Below are 17,995 nucleotides of genomic sequence, written 5' to 3'. Positions count from 1 at the left end.
CACTGACGGGCACCCGGCTGTGCTGCAGCAGCCACGGCGTGTGGCGTGCGCGAGGTGGCTCCCTGTCCCCTCCATCTTCCTGCGTGCCTGCCCGCCACAGCCTCCTGCCCTCCGCCGATGCCTACAGACCAGGAACCTTGTGCCTCTTATACCTTTTGTATTTATATTTGGGTCTGTCTCATTACTGGCTTTTATAAACTGCGGTCTCATGTTTCTGTTTTGTTTGCATTTATATGTGCTCAAAAACAAAGAATTCACTTTTTTTGCAGGCAAATGCTTATTTATTCTGAGCTCTGTGGTGCCAGGGACAGGCTGAATAGTAATGCCTCTTCAGCACGGGATGGCTCAAAATACCACTTCTTAAACTCTGAGCACAGACCCAGACCCCAGGGGCTACACACGTTTGCCAGGTTCTTCGTTATTATTCTTACTTTAAATATCACACGTCTGTCTTCGCAGGATTCATAAAGCTTCTCATAACTGGTCTGTGTGTGGTGGCTTCTCCCATCATGTAGGAAACGTGAGATTGGAAAGATCTCCCCTTTCTTCTGTAATCCATACACAGGACCAGGTATTCTGTGAGTGCACGTACACTGACTGATTAAGGACGAATAATTAACCGGTCACGGTTAATCTCCTAAACCCCTCCCGGGAAGTGCCATTTCTACCGCTGGTCCCCAGGCGCACACAAGATCATCGTACTTCCAGAGACTACGAGATTTGCTGCTTCCTTTGCTGCCTCGTGCAAAACCCCTTTTGAATTCACAAAACAATCTCGAAGGGTGATTAATGAGTGATGTTGGAAACTGGCGAGAATTTAACACAGCAACAGAGTCACATCTATGCTGGCAAAACTGTTTATCATTTATCTCCGGATCTTGTATGGGAAGCGTTTCTTCCACAAAGACCAGATGGGAGTAAAGCACACGGCCTCACAAGGACCGAGAGAAACGTGGGTCACCTGTGCTCAGCGACCGACATGGATGTTTGTTAATTATAACAATGGAGCCTACTAACACTGCAAATCTCATTACCGAGTGCCTCTGGTCAGCCCATCTCCCGGCGCACCGTTTTTATTGCTTTAGACCTTAGTCCTATTACCCTAGATCCTTTGGAGACACCTGCTTTCTCTTAGGACTTGAAGTCTGAGCTTACTTCTTTAGTACAGCCATCTTTGCTTTGGTGATCTTGAAGGCGGTGTGGACCCGTGAGTGCTGTGAGGGCGGTCGCTCGCCTGCAGAGGGCAGCAGCGAGCTAACCCCAGGACCACACTGGGCTGTGATGCTGGGTTTGCCACTGACCAGCGGGGCATCCTCCCTCACCAGCGCCTGGGGGCTGTGATAGTCTTTATATCATAGGCAAATTGTACGCTGTCTGGCAGGGATATATGCAAAGCACTCAGAACACTGTCTGACGTAGAAAACTCTATCCAAGGGACAGCCATTCTTTGGCTGTAATTAAATAAAATTTCTGCGGTCAAGAAATAACTTTTTGAAAAGCACAGGTCCTTAAATAATTCAACCTGATGGCAGACAAAAAGAAAAATGCCTTGAAAATAATCTGGACGGATCTTTACATCAAGAATCCTCAGCATTTCCCTCATCTAAAAGCCCCCTCTTTACCTTCTGTGGGTCACTGTCATCGGCCTTAAGGATTGGTTAGAGCCTCTGAATTCCTGGCATCTGTCTCCATATCTCTGTCTGACCCAATTTAGTGCAGAATCCCTTAAGTTGGATGGAGAAGAATGTTTTCGCTGCGTTTTTTTCTTTATGAAAATATTTCACACATCATTTCACTTTTAGAGACTACTGTATGGACAGCAATGGCCTCTCCACAGCTCTGGCTTCTCATGACAAATGTAGGATTTTGAAGTATTTTCAGGTTGACTTTAATGGGGTGGGGGTGGGAGAGAAAGTGCTAGACTTAAACTAGGAAGTTTTGTTTTTAGGATTGTCCTCTTCACCCTGAAAACACACACACACACTCCTCACTCTTCTCCATGGACTGAAAAAACATTTTTTTTACCCAAGAGCGTATGATCTGTCTTGTGGCAAAGATCTCTTCTGTCGTAATGCTATTTAGTGGCCGGCATCACATTGGTCACAAGTCACTAGGGGACAATGTGATGTAACTACAGTCAATGATTGTTTGGTCCACATGAAGATGACAAGGGCATCTGGGAACTCAAAATAATGACAAGATCACTTTCACAGAAAACCTTTCTCTGTCTGAGTCCAAATTCATGCCCAAAATAGCAATGACTGCCATAGAGCCAAGGGACCCAGACTAGTGCCATGTTATTGATGAAATGGGCGCCTTCCGTAAACAGGGGCTGGTGGTGGTGAACGGCACCTGAACGCTGGAAACACACAGTTTCCATGACCAAAAGCCACATGTTTGGCATCCATGAAACACTGAGCATGGAAAGGGGTGAGTCAGGCCTCACCACTCCCCACAGCGCTGACACCATCATCGACCACGAGGCCCGCACCCGCTGGTCATCCCTGGGGGGTGGGGGGCCAATGGTTCTCTGTCAAGGACATCCTGCACTCCTATGTTTTAGACTTGCTCTTCCTATTTTTTCCCTATTTTTTGACTTTGGTTATATGAATTTTTTGTAATGTTTATTTGTTTTGAGAGAGGCAGAGAGAGAGAGAGAGCGCACGAGCAGGGGAGGGTCAGAAAGAGAGGGGTGGGCAAGAGAGAATCCCAAGCAGGCTCCATGCTGTCAGCACAGAGCCTGACTGGGGGCTTGATCTCACGAACCTTGAAATCACGACCTGAGCCGATATCAAGGGTCAGACGCTGAAGCGACAGAGCCACCCAGGTGCCCCTGGTTATATGAAATTTTATTGTCTGTCTGTAATGCCTGTATGTTACTGGGTTAATAAGGAAATACTAGGACGTAATACCCTTCCCCAGCGCTGTACTCAAACCACTCCATGTGTTTCATGAAAGCAGCTGAGATAAACGGAGCTGAGCCAACCAGTGAAGGAAAGCAAACAAGGCACCAGGAGGGCTGGGCCGTCCCCCTCGAAGGCTGCCTGTCCCAGAGCACCCTTCATGGAGCAGCTGCTATGGGGTGAGGTCTGGTGGTCAGCTCTGCACCCCCAGGTGCCCAATGTGTTCAGTGTATGGATTCGTATCCATCTCTTAGGACAAGTTGCACCTTAGCCAAATTCATAAAAACCGATACCACCAAATAAGGAGAATTTGTTGATTTTTGATGAGAAATATAGCAGGCCAGTTGGCCAGAGCGCTCATGTTAATGAATCCATTGTATGAAATTGTAATCAGAAGGTAGCTGGGAAGCCAGAGTGGGCAGGCAGCTGGAAGTGCCCGGTATGGTGAGCTTTTCCTTTGGCAAGGGTGGGTGGATGCTGCCTCTTTTTATTTTAATGCATCTCTGGGCTTCTCTGTCTGCGTATTGACCTTTCTACTCCCCCAGACTTTCTTCAGAAGGGTTCGATACAACTGGTCAGATTTCTTTCCTACAACATAATCATGATCGAGTTCTCGCCCAGGTCAGGTTCCCCAGCCACAGGATTTCAGATGAACACCTGGGCTGTGTCCACAGGGACTATGGCAATCAGAGCCGCTGGGTTTCAGTAACTCTTATAGGACAACCTCTCCCCCTTCATCTCGGGGTTCTTGTGGGGGCAAGGGAGGATGTTTACTTTTAAGCTTGTGTATGCTCAACACAGGTAAGTATGAATTTTAATGCAAATATATTTGTGTGACCTCGGTCTTTCCCTGTGATGATTCTGACAGCCCTCTTAAGCGGCTACCTCTAGCTGTATTTTAGGAACAAGAAGAAGGGCAGTTACACAGGAGGGTGGGCGGGAAGGGAAACCCAGCTCCTTGACCTTCACCCCCAGTCCAGCAAGATCACCTCCATTGATGAGTGCATCTCTCACTTCCTCATGGGACAGAGACCCCCAGGGAGAACTTTCTATCAGAAATTGGACTTCACTACTTCCAAACCACCCAGAGGCCCTCCTCCGGCTATCTTGACAGGTGACAGCTGTTTGGTTTGACAAGCCAGGATCGCGCAGGTTGACTGGAACGGGGGTCGCCTAGAGCTGTGGTCCTGAACAGGTGGTCCGTGGGGCTCCTGGGCGGCTCAGTGGGTTAAACGTCCGACTTCGGCTCAGGTCATGATCTCACGGTTCGTGGGTTCGAGCCCCGCGTCGGGCTCTGTGCTGACAGCTAGCTCAGAGTGTCTCCCTCTCTCTCTGACCCTCCCCTGCTCACGCTGTCTCTCTCTCAGAAATAAATAAAACATTTTAAAAAATTTGAACAGGCGGTCTGAGATAACAGCGACCCACAGGGTCCGTCTGGCTCCTCACAATGGCTGCATGTAATAATGGTGATGTATAATTTTATTTTGATAGGGGTCAATTATTTACTTCAGATATCTTTCATTTGTCCTATCCAAACAGGAAAATGGAACCCATGTTAGCGATTACTCTCTGGCATCAAACAGAACATAAACAGTAGCAGTATTTCCTAATATCGCTGTTCACAGGATGCACAGACACACTCACTGAGCAGTGGCACTGGGTGAAGTCCCCAGCTTGGGCTTTTCAAACAGCATTGGTCACTGGGTCATCTCCAATCTCAGTTATTCAATACAGTCCTTACTATGAGCTTCCAGTCACACTAAACACAAGGAGCAGAAAAGAACCTATATAAGATGAATGACACGGCACTCAGTCCATATTTTGGCTGGAGTCTCGTTGGGTTTAAATGCAGTGAAAGGTGACCTCACAAAGGGAACACTATGCTTGGAGCCCAGACAACTGAGTTAAAACCATGCCGACTGCTTGCTGTGAGGGCCTGAGCAAGTGACTTCAGCGGTGAGTCTCAGTGTTCTCATCTCTGAGGTGGGGATAGGAACTTGGACCCCATCATTGTTGCTGGTACAAAATATGCTATTGTGGGTCTTAGTGTCAAACACGTAATGAGTGCTCACTAAGCACTTGTATACGCATTTGTATGTGCATTCGTTCATTTATTCCCTCAGTCATAAGCACAATCAAGAAGAAGGGAGCAGAAAGAAATGTGGGCCTATGTGGGACCATAAAGTCCTGCACAGAGTAAAGAAAGAAGCAGGCAGGGGACAGGGACCCAGAAAGCGCGATGAAGTTGTGGCCTCTTCCTGGAGCAAAGGGCGTGTCCTGGGAAGAACACATGGGTGGAAAGGACTGGGGCAGAGTGGATGTAGCCCAGACGCTGATGGTGTCTAGATGTCACGCCGTAGGTAGCAGGTGCTCTGGGACAGGAAGAGAAATGAAAAACAAGTCAGAGGGCTGCCCTCGTGGGCTGTACCAGGAGGAGGCAGACCGGGAGCTGGAAGTGATGCTTGTCCGGCAAAGGGGGCTCAGACACTGCCCAGGGTAGCAGGCCGGGTCCACGGCTCCCCAGCAGGATGCTCACAGGTAGCTTCCGTCGTGGGTGAAAAATTCTGGGTCCAGATCTGATACTACCGAACATTAAGTGCACGGCTCGCATCAGCCCTGGATGTGGATTTTTTCCTCTCCTTTTAGAAATGGTACCTTACAGGGGCGCCTGGGTGGCTTAGTCGGTTAAGCGTCCGACTTTCGCTTAGGTCACGATCTCGCGGTTTGTGGGTTGGAGCCCCACGTCGGGCTCTGTGCTGACTGCCAGCTCAGAGCCTGGAGCCTGTTTCAGTCTGTGACTCCCTCTCTCTCTGACCCTTCCCTGCTCACGCTGTCTCTCTCTCTCCTAGAAAATAAAACATTAAAAAAAAAAAAAGAAATGGTACCTTACAAGCTGTGTTGGCTGTGTATGTCGTGGGCCTCGGGGAGGTGTTTGCTAGCCCTGCCCTAAAAGCCACTCCAAGCATTTCAAAAAATCAATAGGAATTTACATTAGGGCCATGATGTGACGATTCCGAGTCCAGATGCTCAGAGATGTAAAAAAAAAAAAAAACCTCGAGCTTCACATTAACAATTGGGAACTGGCTGTCCAAACTTCCGTGTTTATGAAAAGCGTTGACTCTCCAGTGCTCCAACCCTCCCCCTATAGTTTGGGCTTCTTCATCCATCTTGCCGGATGTAGAAAACAGAGCTACAGGCTAGGGTTCAATTAAATTCCAGTCCAGACAGGCAGAAGCATCTGTTTTGCAAGGCTTCTCCTTATTCTGGGCGCCTGGCCCGCAGTGGTTTATCGTCTTTGCTCCTGTGTGTCTACCAGCTGAGCTGAGTCCTGGGGGCCGAAAAGCCTCAGCGGAACAAAGAATAGTGTCACCTCCACTGAACACTTGTGCCCTCGGGCCCTGGCCCTTGCCTTGGAATCAGATCTTCTGAATGAGGAGGGACCACAGCTGACAGTCCTGTGTGCTGTCCAGAAATACTTAGGTGTCAAATATATGCTCTGGGTTGGGGGTACATTGCATACCAATCACCCCCCAGGGCAGGCCAGCACTGCCTGCCCATCTTTTTCATGGTGTTGCAGTCAAGATGTAATAAAGGGATGGAGAGGAAGGTCTGAAAAAGCCTACAGCGCCCTCCCAGCAGCATGGCCTTAGCTGGCGCTGGTTGGGAGCCCAGAAAATAGGCTTCCAGCACGGACACCAGGCTGCCCTGGTGTGAAGGGCCCTGTATCCTGCCCTTAAGCTGTGAAGCAACAGGCCTGCCCAGAACAAGGCCGAGTCACCAGGACAGTTTTGGATCTCATCCTTCCTTTAAGAAGTGCAGTTCTTGAAAAGAAATCCTTTCCCGAAATCTATCCATGAAGCGAGGGATCTCAAGGGCCTGGAACTTTCCCAGTGGCTCCCAAGGTTTACACCCAGGGGCTTACGCACACGGATAGCCTCTTTATGGGGTTCTACTCTACCTCTCATGTCTGACCTCCTACGGTGCCCAGCACCCACCTCCCCGTGGATCTGTCATCTGTAGAGCACTCAACGACAGCAATTGTGGGACAAGAAATGTGCAGCCAGGTGGACAGCCAGCCCTAGAGTGTCCGGGTCCGGGCAGGGAGAGCTCGGGGACAGAAGCCCGTGCGGACACGCCTGGACAATCACATGCAGGGATGGGGTGAAGGACAGGTAATGAACTTAAAAAGGGAGGGTCTACACCACACAGCCACTGTGGATAACAATTCAGCAACGTTTTCTCGAGTGAAACATACATTTACTGTGCACGCCAGCAATTCTCCTTCTAGGTATTTACTCAGGAGAAATGAAAACAGATCTCCATATGCTATTCTGTATGCAAACATTCACGGTGGTTTTATCCAAAAAAGCCCCAAGCCGGAAACAACTCAAATGTCAAATGGTGAGCATGTAAACAAATTACGGCATATCCACACAATGGACCAGGTCTCAGCAATAAAAAGTACGACGCACAGACACAGGCAACAATGTGGGGGAACTTGGATGGCAGTTATGCTAGCAAAGAAGCCAGCCACACAGACGATGTGAGTATGACTCCATTTGTGAGATATTCTAGAAGAGGCAAGACCACGGGGACGGCCCACACGTCACTGGTCGTCGGGGGCAACCACAGCGGGTGGAAGAGGTGCATGATGGGATGCTTTCAGTCTTGGTGTGGACGTGTCCACTGATGGCACCAATAGTGAAACTTCCTGAAAACTTGGGGTTTAAAACCGTGAGTTTTATTTTTTTAATTTTTAAATGTTTTCATTTAATTTTTGAAAAACAGACAGAGCGTGAGCAGGGGAGGGGCAGAGAGAGAGAGTGAGACACTGAATCTGAAGCAGGTTCCAGGCTCTGAGCTAGCTGTCAGCACAGAGCCCGACGTGGGGCTTGAACTTATGAACTGTGAGATCATGACTGGAGCTGAAGTCAGGTGCTTAACCGCCTGAGCCACTCATATGCCCCCCAAAACTGTGAGTTTTATTATAGGTCAGTTCTGCTGCAACGAGTCTGTGATTATACACATGGGACCACTGCCTGCCTGTTTTTCTATGAGCCTGTCCACCCCGCCATCCCCTTCCACCATCCTCCAGAGCTGCTTTTCTGGTCAAGGGTGTCCTGAAGTTCAACCTGAGCCAGTGTCACCAAGGTAAACAGGCGGGAGCTCTGTGTCCAGTCCTCTGTGGGGACAGTCTAGAGCACGGAGAAGACAGAAAGGGGACACAAAAACAATACAAAATCAATGAGACAGCAAGGGGTACGTGTGGCCTTTCCATCACGCGCCCCAGGGCCAGCACAGTTCGGGTACATGCTGGCTGCTTGATTGTTTCTGCAGCAGGAATGGATGCGCAGTACACGCTACAAGCAGCTGGTGGGTCCACTATCCAGGTGTCTGCCCGGTGCGGCAAGGCGCTTCCCTTCAGGGGAAGGTCTGTGAGCAGGAAGGGGGCTGACCCCAAAGGACGTGGACAGCCCCTCAGGTGACTGACCCTCACGCCGGACGGAAAGGGCTCAGCAGGCAAGCCTCTGGTTTCACGTGACTTAGATCGTAGAGGGAGAGTGTGCACAGCACAGACCCTAAATGCATGGATGTGAACGGGCGGCTCATAGCTGATCCCACTAGGTGAAGCCCATGGCAAGTTCCAGAGCGGGCAGGACATGGGGTGCGCAGAAGCGTCAGGGACCGTGCCCCTGGCTGGGGATGAATCCAGACGACAGACAGCAGGCTCTGTCTCACCCCCGTGGTTCGGATTTCCATCCTAAGGAGCCTCTCCTGGATATCATGAAACAAATCCCCCCACGCACGATTAATCTGAGGCCGGCCACTCTGTCTTTGAGCTTGTCAAGAGGACGAGGATATGAATGTTTCAGGGGAAACTTTGGCCACTCGTTTCCAGGGACAGAAAGGCTTTGTCAGCTCCAGCTACGCTTAGTGATGACAGTAAGTGATGAAGGGGCAGGCCCAGCAGACCCCAGATCCGGGCCCCATCGTCAGAGGCTCACTGGCTTGGCTGGGGCGGGGCCCTGGCGCACATCTTCTTCGGAGTCAACACTGCTCAGTCACTGAATTAGTTTCCGCCAACTGTCGGTCAACATGGAAGGAATGCCTCCCACGATGGGAACAACTCAAGGGACACAAATGTGCAGTTTAGAATCAGCAAGGAACACATGCATGTCTTCACCTCTTCTTCACCGGGGCTTGTGGGCGGCAAATGATTCGGTGGGAAAGCATTGTTGAAACCGCCTCCTTTTGCCTGTGGCTGATGGCTTTTCTCCCACCACCTGGCCCAGCCCTGGTTTGTGAGACCGTCAGCACCAAGCAGAAAGCAAGGTCTGCAGGACGCGGGGCACCCCCTTCTGCACAGCCACGCTGTCCCGGGACACCAGCCCCCGCGGGTGCAGACACGGTCAAGCCCCTGCCAGAGAAACCCTCTTCTCTGAGGCCTTAGGATGAGGAAGAGGAGTGTGTCAGGCAACGAATGCATATTGAAAACATTTCTAAACATTCCACTCAGAAAAAAAATGCATATTTACAACAAGGTGAGTAGCAGTTTAACGTGAGGATAAGCTGCGGTGGGGAACGGGGAGATGTTCACTCTGGGGGTCCGGGCAGTTGGTAGGGACTCTTGGAGGAGGAGGTGGGGACGCTGGGGCATGAAGGGTCAGAGGCTGGGGGTGCAGCCGCACAGGGAGCAGGAAGCCTCTGGAGCACGTGTGTGGGTGCGGACCCCCAGGAGCACGCCCTGTCTGCGGGCAGCGCGTGGACGTGCCATCGACGTGACCACTCCCAGGAGGCAGCGTACACGTCTTCCTCCTCCTTCACTGCAGGCCGGACACATCGATGTTTGCGCTCTTTCCACAGAGCCTGGGCATCACCCGGGACTCCTCGGCTCCACCCTCAGAGCTCCAGGAAGCCATTACCATTGATCAGAGTTGACACTCAGGATGAAATTTACCTTGTATCCAAATGCAGGGAAGGGGGGTGGATTAGACTTGGCCATATTACGGGAGATCTTGGTTCCTCCTTGAAGAGAGCGTGTAGTGCTTTCCACCCACTGAAGCAGGCATTTAAATGCACACCTTGTTATTCTATAGTATTTCCTATAACCTTTACATGAACCCTATGAGTCAGGCCTTTTATTTCCATTATATATATGGGGGAATTGTGCCCGGAGAAGCAAATAACTCTTCCCTGATTACGCAGGTAAAGAGGTGGCCTGGGAATTTATTCCCAGGTCTCATTGACTCTGAAATCATGTTCCCTTGAAAATGCTTGCTAAGAGTTTGTATTCTAGAGGGAGGAAGGGAGAAAGGGGAAAGGGAGAAGCACCCAGGCCAAGTGCTAGTGTAGACCCCTGAGCTGTCCACAGTTTTGAATGGTAGTGTAGACCTCTGAGCTGTCCACAGTTCTGAAAATATGTGGACACCAGTAATGGGGGGGGGATTCTCCCCACTCCATTTTGGTGGTATTTTAAGGACATCATTTTCTTCTACATTTTGGCTTCACATCAGTACATTAGACAAACAATCCTATTCATGCAATTCCTGGCAGCGGTGAGGGTAGCTTGCTGGGCAGAGCCAGCATGTGTCTGCCTGGAAGAGCCCAGCAACAGGACCCCCGGGAATCCATGAGAAAAGGGCCAGGAAGGAAAGGCAGTGGGCCACCGAGGCACTGACACGTGCTCAGAATTCTCATCGCTGTCCTGGTGAATTCCCTACCTCGAATCTTCTCATGCACCAGGCTCAGCTCACAACGGGACACAGGCTGCCAAAGATTTAACTAGAGGGACATGGAATAAACACCTGAAATCTGTCTTCATTTTCCAGGAGAACACCGGCCACCCATAATCACTATGAGTGTGGTTTCTCTACCCACCCAACTGAGCTGTGCCACGTTCCAAGTTCGTTGCTCTCCAGCAAACCTCCTGATGGAGTCCACGCTCCAGATCTCCCTTCCTTCAGTCTTCTCTACACGTGCGTGAAACTCACGCAAGCCTGCCATTTTCATCATATCTGCTCTACATGATCCTGTGTTCTTACTATGAAGACCCATCACATTAGGGTGGTGTTAGATTCCCTATACTGCAGGGCTATCCTAATACCCACCCAATCCTACCTCTACCCACGCAGAGCCCCCATGCGAACACCCGTGCTCCAGCTTGGGCTGAAACCCCATGAATTCCAGAAGATGCTGGCTTACTGCAAAAGTCGAGCCTGTTTTATGACCTGCCCAACCTGGAATATCTCCTCTCTGTCTCCATCTATTGAAAACAACAACCTGCTCAACTGTAAGGCTCAGCTTAATCCGGAGGCCCACAACTTTCTCTTCTTCTGTGCTCAGTGTTTAAAATACTCTTTTGGGCCACTTAATTATATACTGTTACAAAGTCTGTATCTTTTCTTTCCAACACGATTTTGAACTTCTTAATGATAGCCACCACGCCTCTGTTACTCAACAGAGCAACTCAAGAAATACTTGCTGACTTCTATCATCTTGTGTGCTTCCGTTGGAGGCAAAACATTAATGCCTTACAAATTAATTGTGACAGGTCAGATTCAGATAACATGAAAAAGAATTTACTGAGCATGGAGAACTATAGATAAGTGAGGCTACAAATATCTCCTTTAATAGAGAAATTATAATTACCCAAGTGTCACAGAATAACTGTTAGCTCTGAAAAGTTATTGAAAGGAATTTTATTCTTTTAAAAAATGTTTACTTATTTATTTTGAGAAACAGCGAATGAGAGTGTGAGTGGGGGAGGGGCAGAGAGGGAGAGAGAGCCAGAGAGAGAGAATCCCAAGCAGGCTCTGCACTGTCAGCACAGAGCCTGACATGGGGCTTGAAGTCACGAACTGTGAGATCCTGACCTGAGCCAAAATCAAGAGCAGATGGTTAACTAACTGAGCCACCCAGGTGCCCCAAAGGGAATTTTATTCTTAAAGGTGTGTATCATTCTTCTGTTATAGGATAACGATTTCAGCTGGCCAGAGTAAAGTCTAATAACATATAATCATGAGACTGCAAATATATATGCTACAATAGTAAGAAATCACATTCCAAATGTTCACTAGAAGCAAAATTCTCTATTGTGCATTGTGCATATATCATTCCACTTAATTCTCACAATGTGCCTATGAGGGGAGCATTATTATATCATCTTTAAAAAATATGGAACCTGCGATCTGTAGAAGTACGACAACTATCAAGGTCAGTGGCAGACAGAGGGTTCGGATTCAGACCCACGGGGCCACAGAGCTGAAGTTAACTCCCGCGTCATGCTGTGGCCAAGGTGCTGGGCACTGTGTGTGTGTCATCAGCCCAGATGTCCAGTTACTAAATAATTGCACTGCCCCTCTGCATCCCAGCCCATGAAGTCAGACGGCAATTCTGGACAGAAAGACCTGTATCTCAGTTTATAATTTTCAGATACACAATGAGACTTCATAAGTCAATTAGAATTCCAAAGGAGTGCAATTTTTGTAAACTTATGCTTGGTGCCTGCAAAATACCAGTCAATCAGCTAACTTAGGGCAACAATCTCCAAAGGAGATGGTTTGGCATGTAAACAAAACTATGTTCACATATTTCATAGTGTCTGTTCTATTATTACTTCATTTGCCAAACTCCAAATGTCAATGCCACCCAATTAAGAGATATGCCTAATTTCTCTTAAAATCCATTTAGGGTATAAAGCGGATACTTTTCTAGTCCCATATGATTTTCAGGATGATGCTAATAAAAATATGAGAAATTGTAATCATACAGAAATACATTTTTTCTTTTACAAAAGCCCTCGAGCCAAAGAAAAAAACCAATTCAAGAAAAAAGTTATGACAGGAAAATGTCAAGAAGCAGCCAAATCTACAAAAAAAAGTACTTCTATGAAAACACATGATGGATCCTTAGTAGAGAACATTTAGCTAGGGTGAAATCTCTATTACAAAAGATTGCTTTATTTTGCTGACTTTCTGATATATGAACTTAGTGAAACATTTTACATTAAGAAGGACTAGCTTTAAATCTGGGTTAACAAACAAATTTGTGTAAAAGACACATGTCTGTTTAAGAATATGCATTTCAACTTATCCATAGACAGGGCGTGGAAGACCAACAGATTTTCCCTTCAGTTTTAGATCGTTGAGTAGATGCAAACACCGTTGCCCTGGGATTCTCGCTGTAGCTCTAGCCAGTACGTGCAAAGGACCAGACCAGCTCCCACTACAGACAGAGGTGTGAACCGTGATGGGAGACGAGCGCACGGGACAGGGAGTGGCTCTTTCTGGCTTGTGAGTGACACAGAAAAATGAGTAGGCCCTCCCCAAATTCTCCTGCCTCTGGCAAAAAGGAGGGAAACTAGAATTCAGAGGGCACTGAAAAATTAATTCGACCCTTCTCTGTGACTCGTTGGCCAGCCTGAAGCGGAGATAAAATTCAAGCTATAAATGACAGGTAATCCCTTCCTGCAGACCTCATGGCCCCCAGCTTACAGTGAGGTCTTTACGGGAGAAGCAGCGAGTAGAAAGTGAGAATTTGTGGGAAAGTACAGATCTATGTCTTCAGAAGTACCAAGGAAAGCTCTTTGTTTTATGCATGATGAATAATGCAAATCTAAGTAATTTAACAAGCTTATTTTTGTTTTATTTAAAAAAATTTTTAATGTTTATTTTTGAGAGAGAGAGAGAGAAAGAGAGAGAGCAAATGGAGGGAGAGCAGAGAGAGAAGGAGACATAGAATCTGAAGCAGGCTTCAAGCTCTGAGCTGTCAGCATAGAGCCCCGCATGGGGCTTGAACTCATGAACAGTGAGATCCTGACCTGAGCTGAAGTTGGACACTGAACTGACTGAGCCACCCAGACGTCCCTGCTTATTTTTGCTTTAAAAACATAATTGTGCTTTCCTCTCTACCCCAAAACCACCTACAGCACAAGCCTTAGAAGGCGGACTGTGTCTTTCCCGCCACTCGGTGGCCTGGTCGCCTGCACAGGCAGTGGACTTGAGGCATCGCTACGGTTGCAAAGACTTGAGACCTGAGGGCTCGTCCGGTTCAGAAACCCACTGTCTCATTAATATAAGTGAGATATCGACAATATTTGGAACTGACTCATTTTTCGAAAATGATCTTACGACAAAGAGGAAGAGGTGGATGGGCAAGCAATGCGATTTTGGGGGATGCTATGTGAGTTCGTATGGGTGATGGGCTGGGCCGCAGAGGTCCTCATCCATCGGGGTTCTTTTCCAGTAAATGTAACAAGGAATCTGCTACGTCTTTCAATCATACAAAGGCCCTCAGGAAAACCACACTAGCACCACTAAGGGTCTGCTGTTTGTAGCTGTAAATGTAACTCAACAGGGTTTGCCCTGATAGCTCAGGGCCCAGCGTCAGCCAGGCTGTGGCCCCGGAGCCCAGCCCTGCTGTACACGGGCTAGGAGGTGTGGCCAGTTACCTGATGTCTCAGCTCTCACTCAGTGGGGATAAGAATGCTTTCCTGGGGGACCTGGGTGGCCCAGAAGGTTGATGTCTGACTCTTGATTTCGGCTCAGGTCATGATCCCAGGGTCGTGGGACCAAGCCCCAAATTGAGCTCTGCACTGGGCATGGAGCCTGCTTGAGATTCTCTCTCTCTCTGTCTCTCTCTCTCTGTCTCTCTCCAAAAAAAGAGGGCTTTTCTAGCAGGCTTTTGTGCTGGAGTAAAGGTGCACAGAAGTCCATCTATAAATGACGGCAATTATTATCACTGTGATTATTTTTAAATTACTGAAGACCGCACATTATGTGTTGACATTCTCCATGGGGGGGGGAGGGGAGGGTCATCGTCATCAGCACAAAACAATGTCATCAACGCAGACGATCTCCTCCTCTGGTTTGTAGCTAGTCTGGCAGACCCTTGTACAGAGTCTGAATCTACTTCTAAATTCTGCCCAATGCAGTAACGCATTCACACAAAAGGTTCAGCATAAAATGCTTTTCGACTTTTGAGTCTTACAAATTTATATAAGATGGAATGCAATATCCATCATCTGTTATACATTCTATTGTCCCACAAGGGTACGTAAATCTCATTGCGTAATTACGCCCCTGACTGCGTGACCTTTGCAGATGCACATCTGCTTGACAAAATGACAGAATTATTCCTCCTTAGGGGAAAACATCCGAGTTTATCTTTAACATATGGTTTCAATGAAAAATTCCTATGGATACTTAATTTTTCCCACAGTGGCTGATCTTCAGTTTCTTAGAGCTTGATTTGTCTCATAGGCCAACAGAAATTATGAATCTCATGTTGCCTCATATCTACACATGCCTCTCATTTGTCTGAAGTCCCGATGAAATTATTTTCTCCAAGTATGTTTTCCAAGGAGATGCCCGCATCCTACTTAACCGTAGCAGAAAGCAGACGGCCGCAGTTGTAAACCGTTCATGCTATTGATTCACATTCTCTTAAGAAACTTTTTAGCGATTCCTGCGTGTTCAAGTCAGGAAAATTAGGATGCCCCCCGTAAATATGCCGAGGCAATCCATGCAACATCGGCAGCAGCCCAGTCCAGTGTCTTTGAACGTTTCCTGAGCCCTCACCTTTCCAAAGTGCTGCGAGAGAAACCCCAGAGGCGTGAAGGAGAGGCTGCAGTGGGAACAAGGACCTGGGGGTGGGGGAGGTGAGGAGACAAGGAGGAAGGATAGGGGAGAAATAAAAAGCCACCCTTGCCTCTTATTCCCAGCTCTGCAGCTGTTTCGCCATGTGTCCGACTCAACAAAGGGCTTCGGCAGACTTTAACCCGTGTCTTTCCTGCCTTGGGACTCCGGGCATGAGCTCCTGACAGTCCGCATCCCTGTGCTGTGCGTGGCTGTGCCCATCCAGCACCGAAACCTCATGAAACCTTGCATGCTCTCATGTCTTTCCTTCCCACATGTTCCCAAATCGTGCATTTTTGAGAGACCAGGTAAGTTTAGGGGTGCCACTCTACTTTGGATATAACCAGAACTCTCGTGGGAGCCCAAGGGCCATCGGCTGTGCCTGGGAGACTGCCAGGCACCGGGGAAAGTCCGCCCTTCAGGACCTAGATGTGGGCCTAGGGAGCCAGAGCAGGAGACAGGTGGGGGTGTTTTACGATGGGGGCTTCACAAATGGGCAAGTGACGGGACTCAGGGCGCCCCCGAGACCCTCGATATAGTTAGCCGGGGAGGAGCCAGAGACCTCACAACTTCAGGACTCTGCACTGTCAAAATCGAGCTGTCCGATTTCCTGCCCTTACTTCCACGAACAAAGCAACTACTCCATGTTCTACCCTTTGTTCTGAATATTTCTCATGAAAAGAAAATGAAAGAACAATCTTACCCATGAGGAATTTTGCTCAGGACATAATATCCAGTGTAGGAGTGTTGGTATATCTGAAACAGACAAGACAGAGAAAAAAAAAAAAAGAGAGAGAGAGAAAAGCAAGCATTGAGACAAAGGCTGTGACTGTGATATTTTTCAGATCACTGTGAATCCTAGAAAACATCAGGGAATGCAAAGGAGTTAATCAGGGGACCCGGAGGCAAAGTCTTTAATCTACTTAGAAAGTTAATTTGCACATCGTGTTTATTTTACTTTTGTCATTTGCACATTGGTTCTAGGGCAGCGAGAGGCTTGATATGATGCCCATAACCAGCTGGTTTGTGATTAGATCAGGGGCACAGATTTCCAGCTCAACTACACGCAGTACAGCGTGAATGAGAAGGTCACCAGAGGCGCTCAGTCAGCTGGCCCCAACAGGACCACGAGACCCGTATGCTTCAGGACTTCCCTGTAAGTTACGGCAAATTCCATCGTGTACCCTCAGTGAATACGGACGCCAGTGGGTCTTCCCTGGGCAGCCCCCTGTCTGTCTACAATGCAATGTGCGTCTTTCAGTTTCAGAGAAGGGTCAGCAAACTAAGAACTCAATGCAAGAGGGAGCAGGGCTTTTAAAACTAAGGTAACAAACAAAAACCAGCATCTCCAAACTCCTATAGCCCCCCAACCTGGAGATTCTCTTAAACTCTTGAGCCAGGAGAGGACTCCCTGACCGGTAAATGGAATGAAGGGAATGCAAGGAATGACCAAAAGAAGGGACACCACGCAGGGTAGGAAGTCTTGGCATTCACCTCCCGCTGTCTGGACAGAGAGCCTCCCTGGTACTGGGATGCGATGCGTTACTCTGCAGGGTTGAGGCAAGGATATACTGCACGTCCCTTTCTTCTACCTGTGTACCTTCTGCGAGTCAGAAGGGTAAGCGTGTGGGTAAAACATTCAGTGACCAGAATTTAACACCACCCTCCTAGGGGCGCCAGGCTGGCTGGGTCAGATGGGAGTGAGACCCTTGATTTTGGGGTTGTGAGTTTGAGCCCCATATGAGGAGTAGAGGTTGTTTAAATAAAGTTTAAAAAGAAAAAATAAACCATCTTTCTTTCTATTTAAATGTTTATTTTCAAGAGAAGGAGAGAAATTGTGAATCTGAATCCGAAGTGGGTTCCAGGCTCCGAGCTGTCAGCACAGAGTCTGATGTAGGGCTCAGACCCATGAACTGTGAGATCATGACCTGAGCTGAAGTCGGACACTTAACCGACTGAGCCCGCCAGGGGCCCCACAAACCACCTTTCTAAAGGTGACCGGTGAGGGACATTTAGACCAGAGAAGAAAACCCCAGCACGAAGCATGCAGAGCAGGGGAACACACTGGGGTGCGGATGATGGAGCGAAACTTCACAGGCGAACAGGAGGGACTGTGCTAAGCTCACCGACTCCCTGCCTCGCTGGGCCCCCTAATGAACTTCCAATCACAGTGGATCGCAGTTCCTTTGAGAAAGACTCCAGATGCAAAATTAAACAACAGCCTTCAAGCCCCAAAGATCTTTTGCTTCCGAAGACCTCAAGACTCCTGCACCAGAAAGATGGGGCCTGGGGTGGCCTGCTGGAGGGCAGAGGGTGACAGCCGACTGGGAAACTGGTCCAAATACTGCTTTAGGTATGAAGAAACAGCCAGTAAGCACACACCTGGGTAGGAGAACCTCACGGATCTGCCAGGGCGACCTCAGAAGGAGCAGAGGTACCCAGCTCTGCTATTTCTGA

The 17,995-nt window shown here is 48.5% G+C and overlaps 1 protein-coding gene across 2 annotated transcripts in view; it reads right to left on the bottom strand.

Annotated features, from left to right (window-relative positions):
* The window catches only part of DPP6 (dipeptidyl peptidase like 6), an 831,643-nt gene that overhangs the window by 169,758 nt on the left and 643,890 nt on the right, over positions 1-17,995 (bottom strand). For both annotated transcript variants that reach the window (XM_039230760.1, XM_039230759.1), the window contains exon 6: positions 16,242-16,294. In XM_039230760.1, the coding sequence (XP_039086691.1) occupies positions 16,242-16,294 (53 nt within the window). The remainder of the gene's footprint in view (positions 1-16,241; positions 16,295-17,995) is intronic.

Source organism: Hyaena hyaena, unplaced genomic scaffold (assembly GCF_003009895.1).
Source record: "Hyaena hyaena isolate Hyena2069 unplaced genomic scaffold, ASM300989v1 scaffold_50, whole genome shotgun sequence".
NCBI lineage: Eukaryota > Metazoa > Chordata > Mammalia > Carnivora > Hyaenidae > Hyaena > Hyaena hyaena.
Note: the sequence above shows the minus strand (reverse complement) of the source record. Positions and strands in the feature narration are given on the sequence as shown.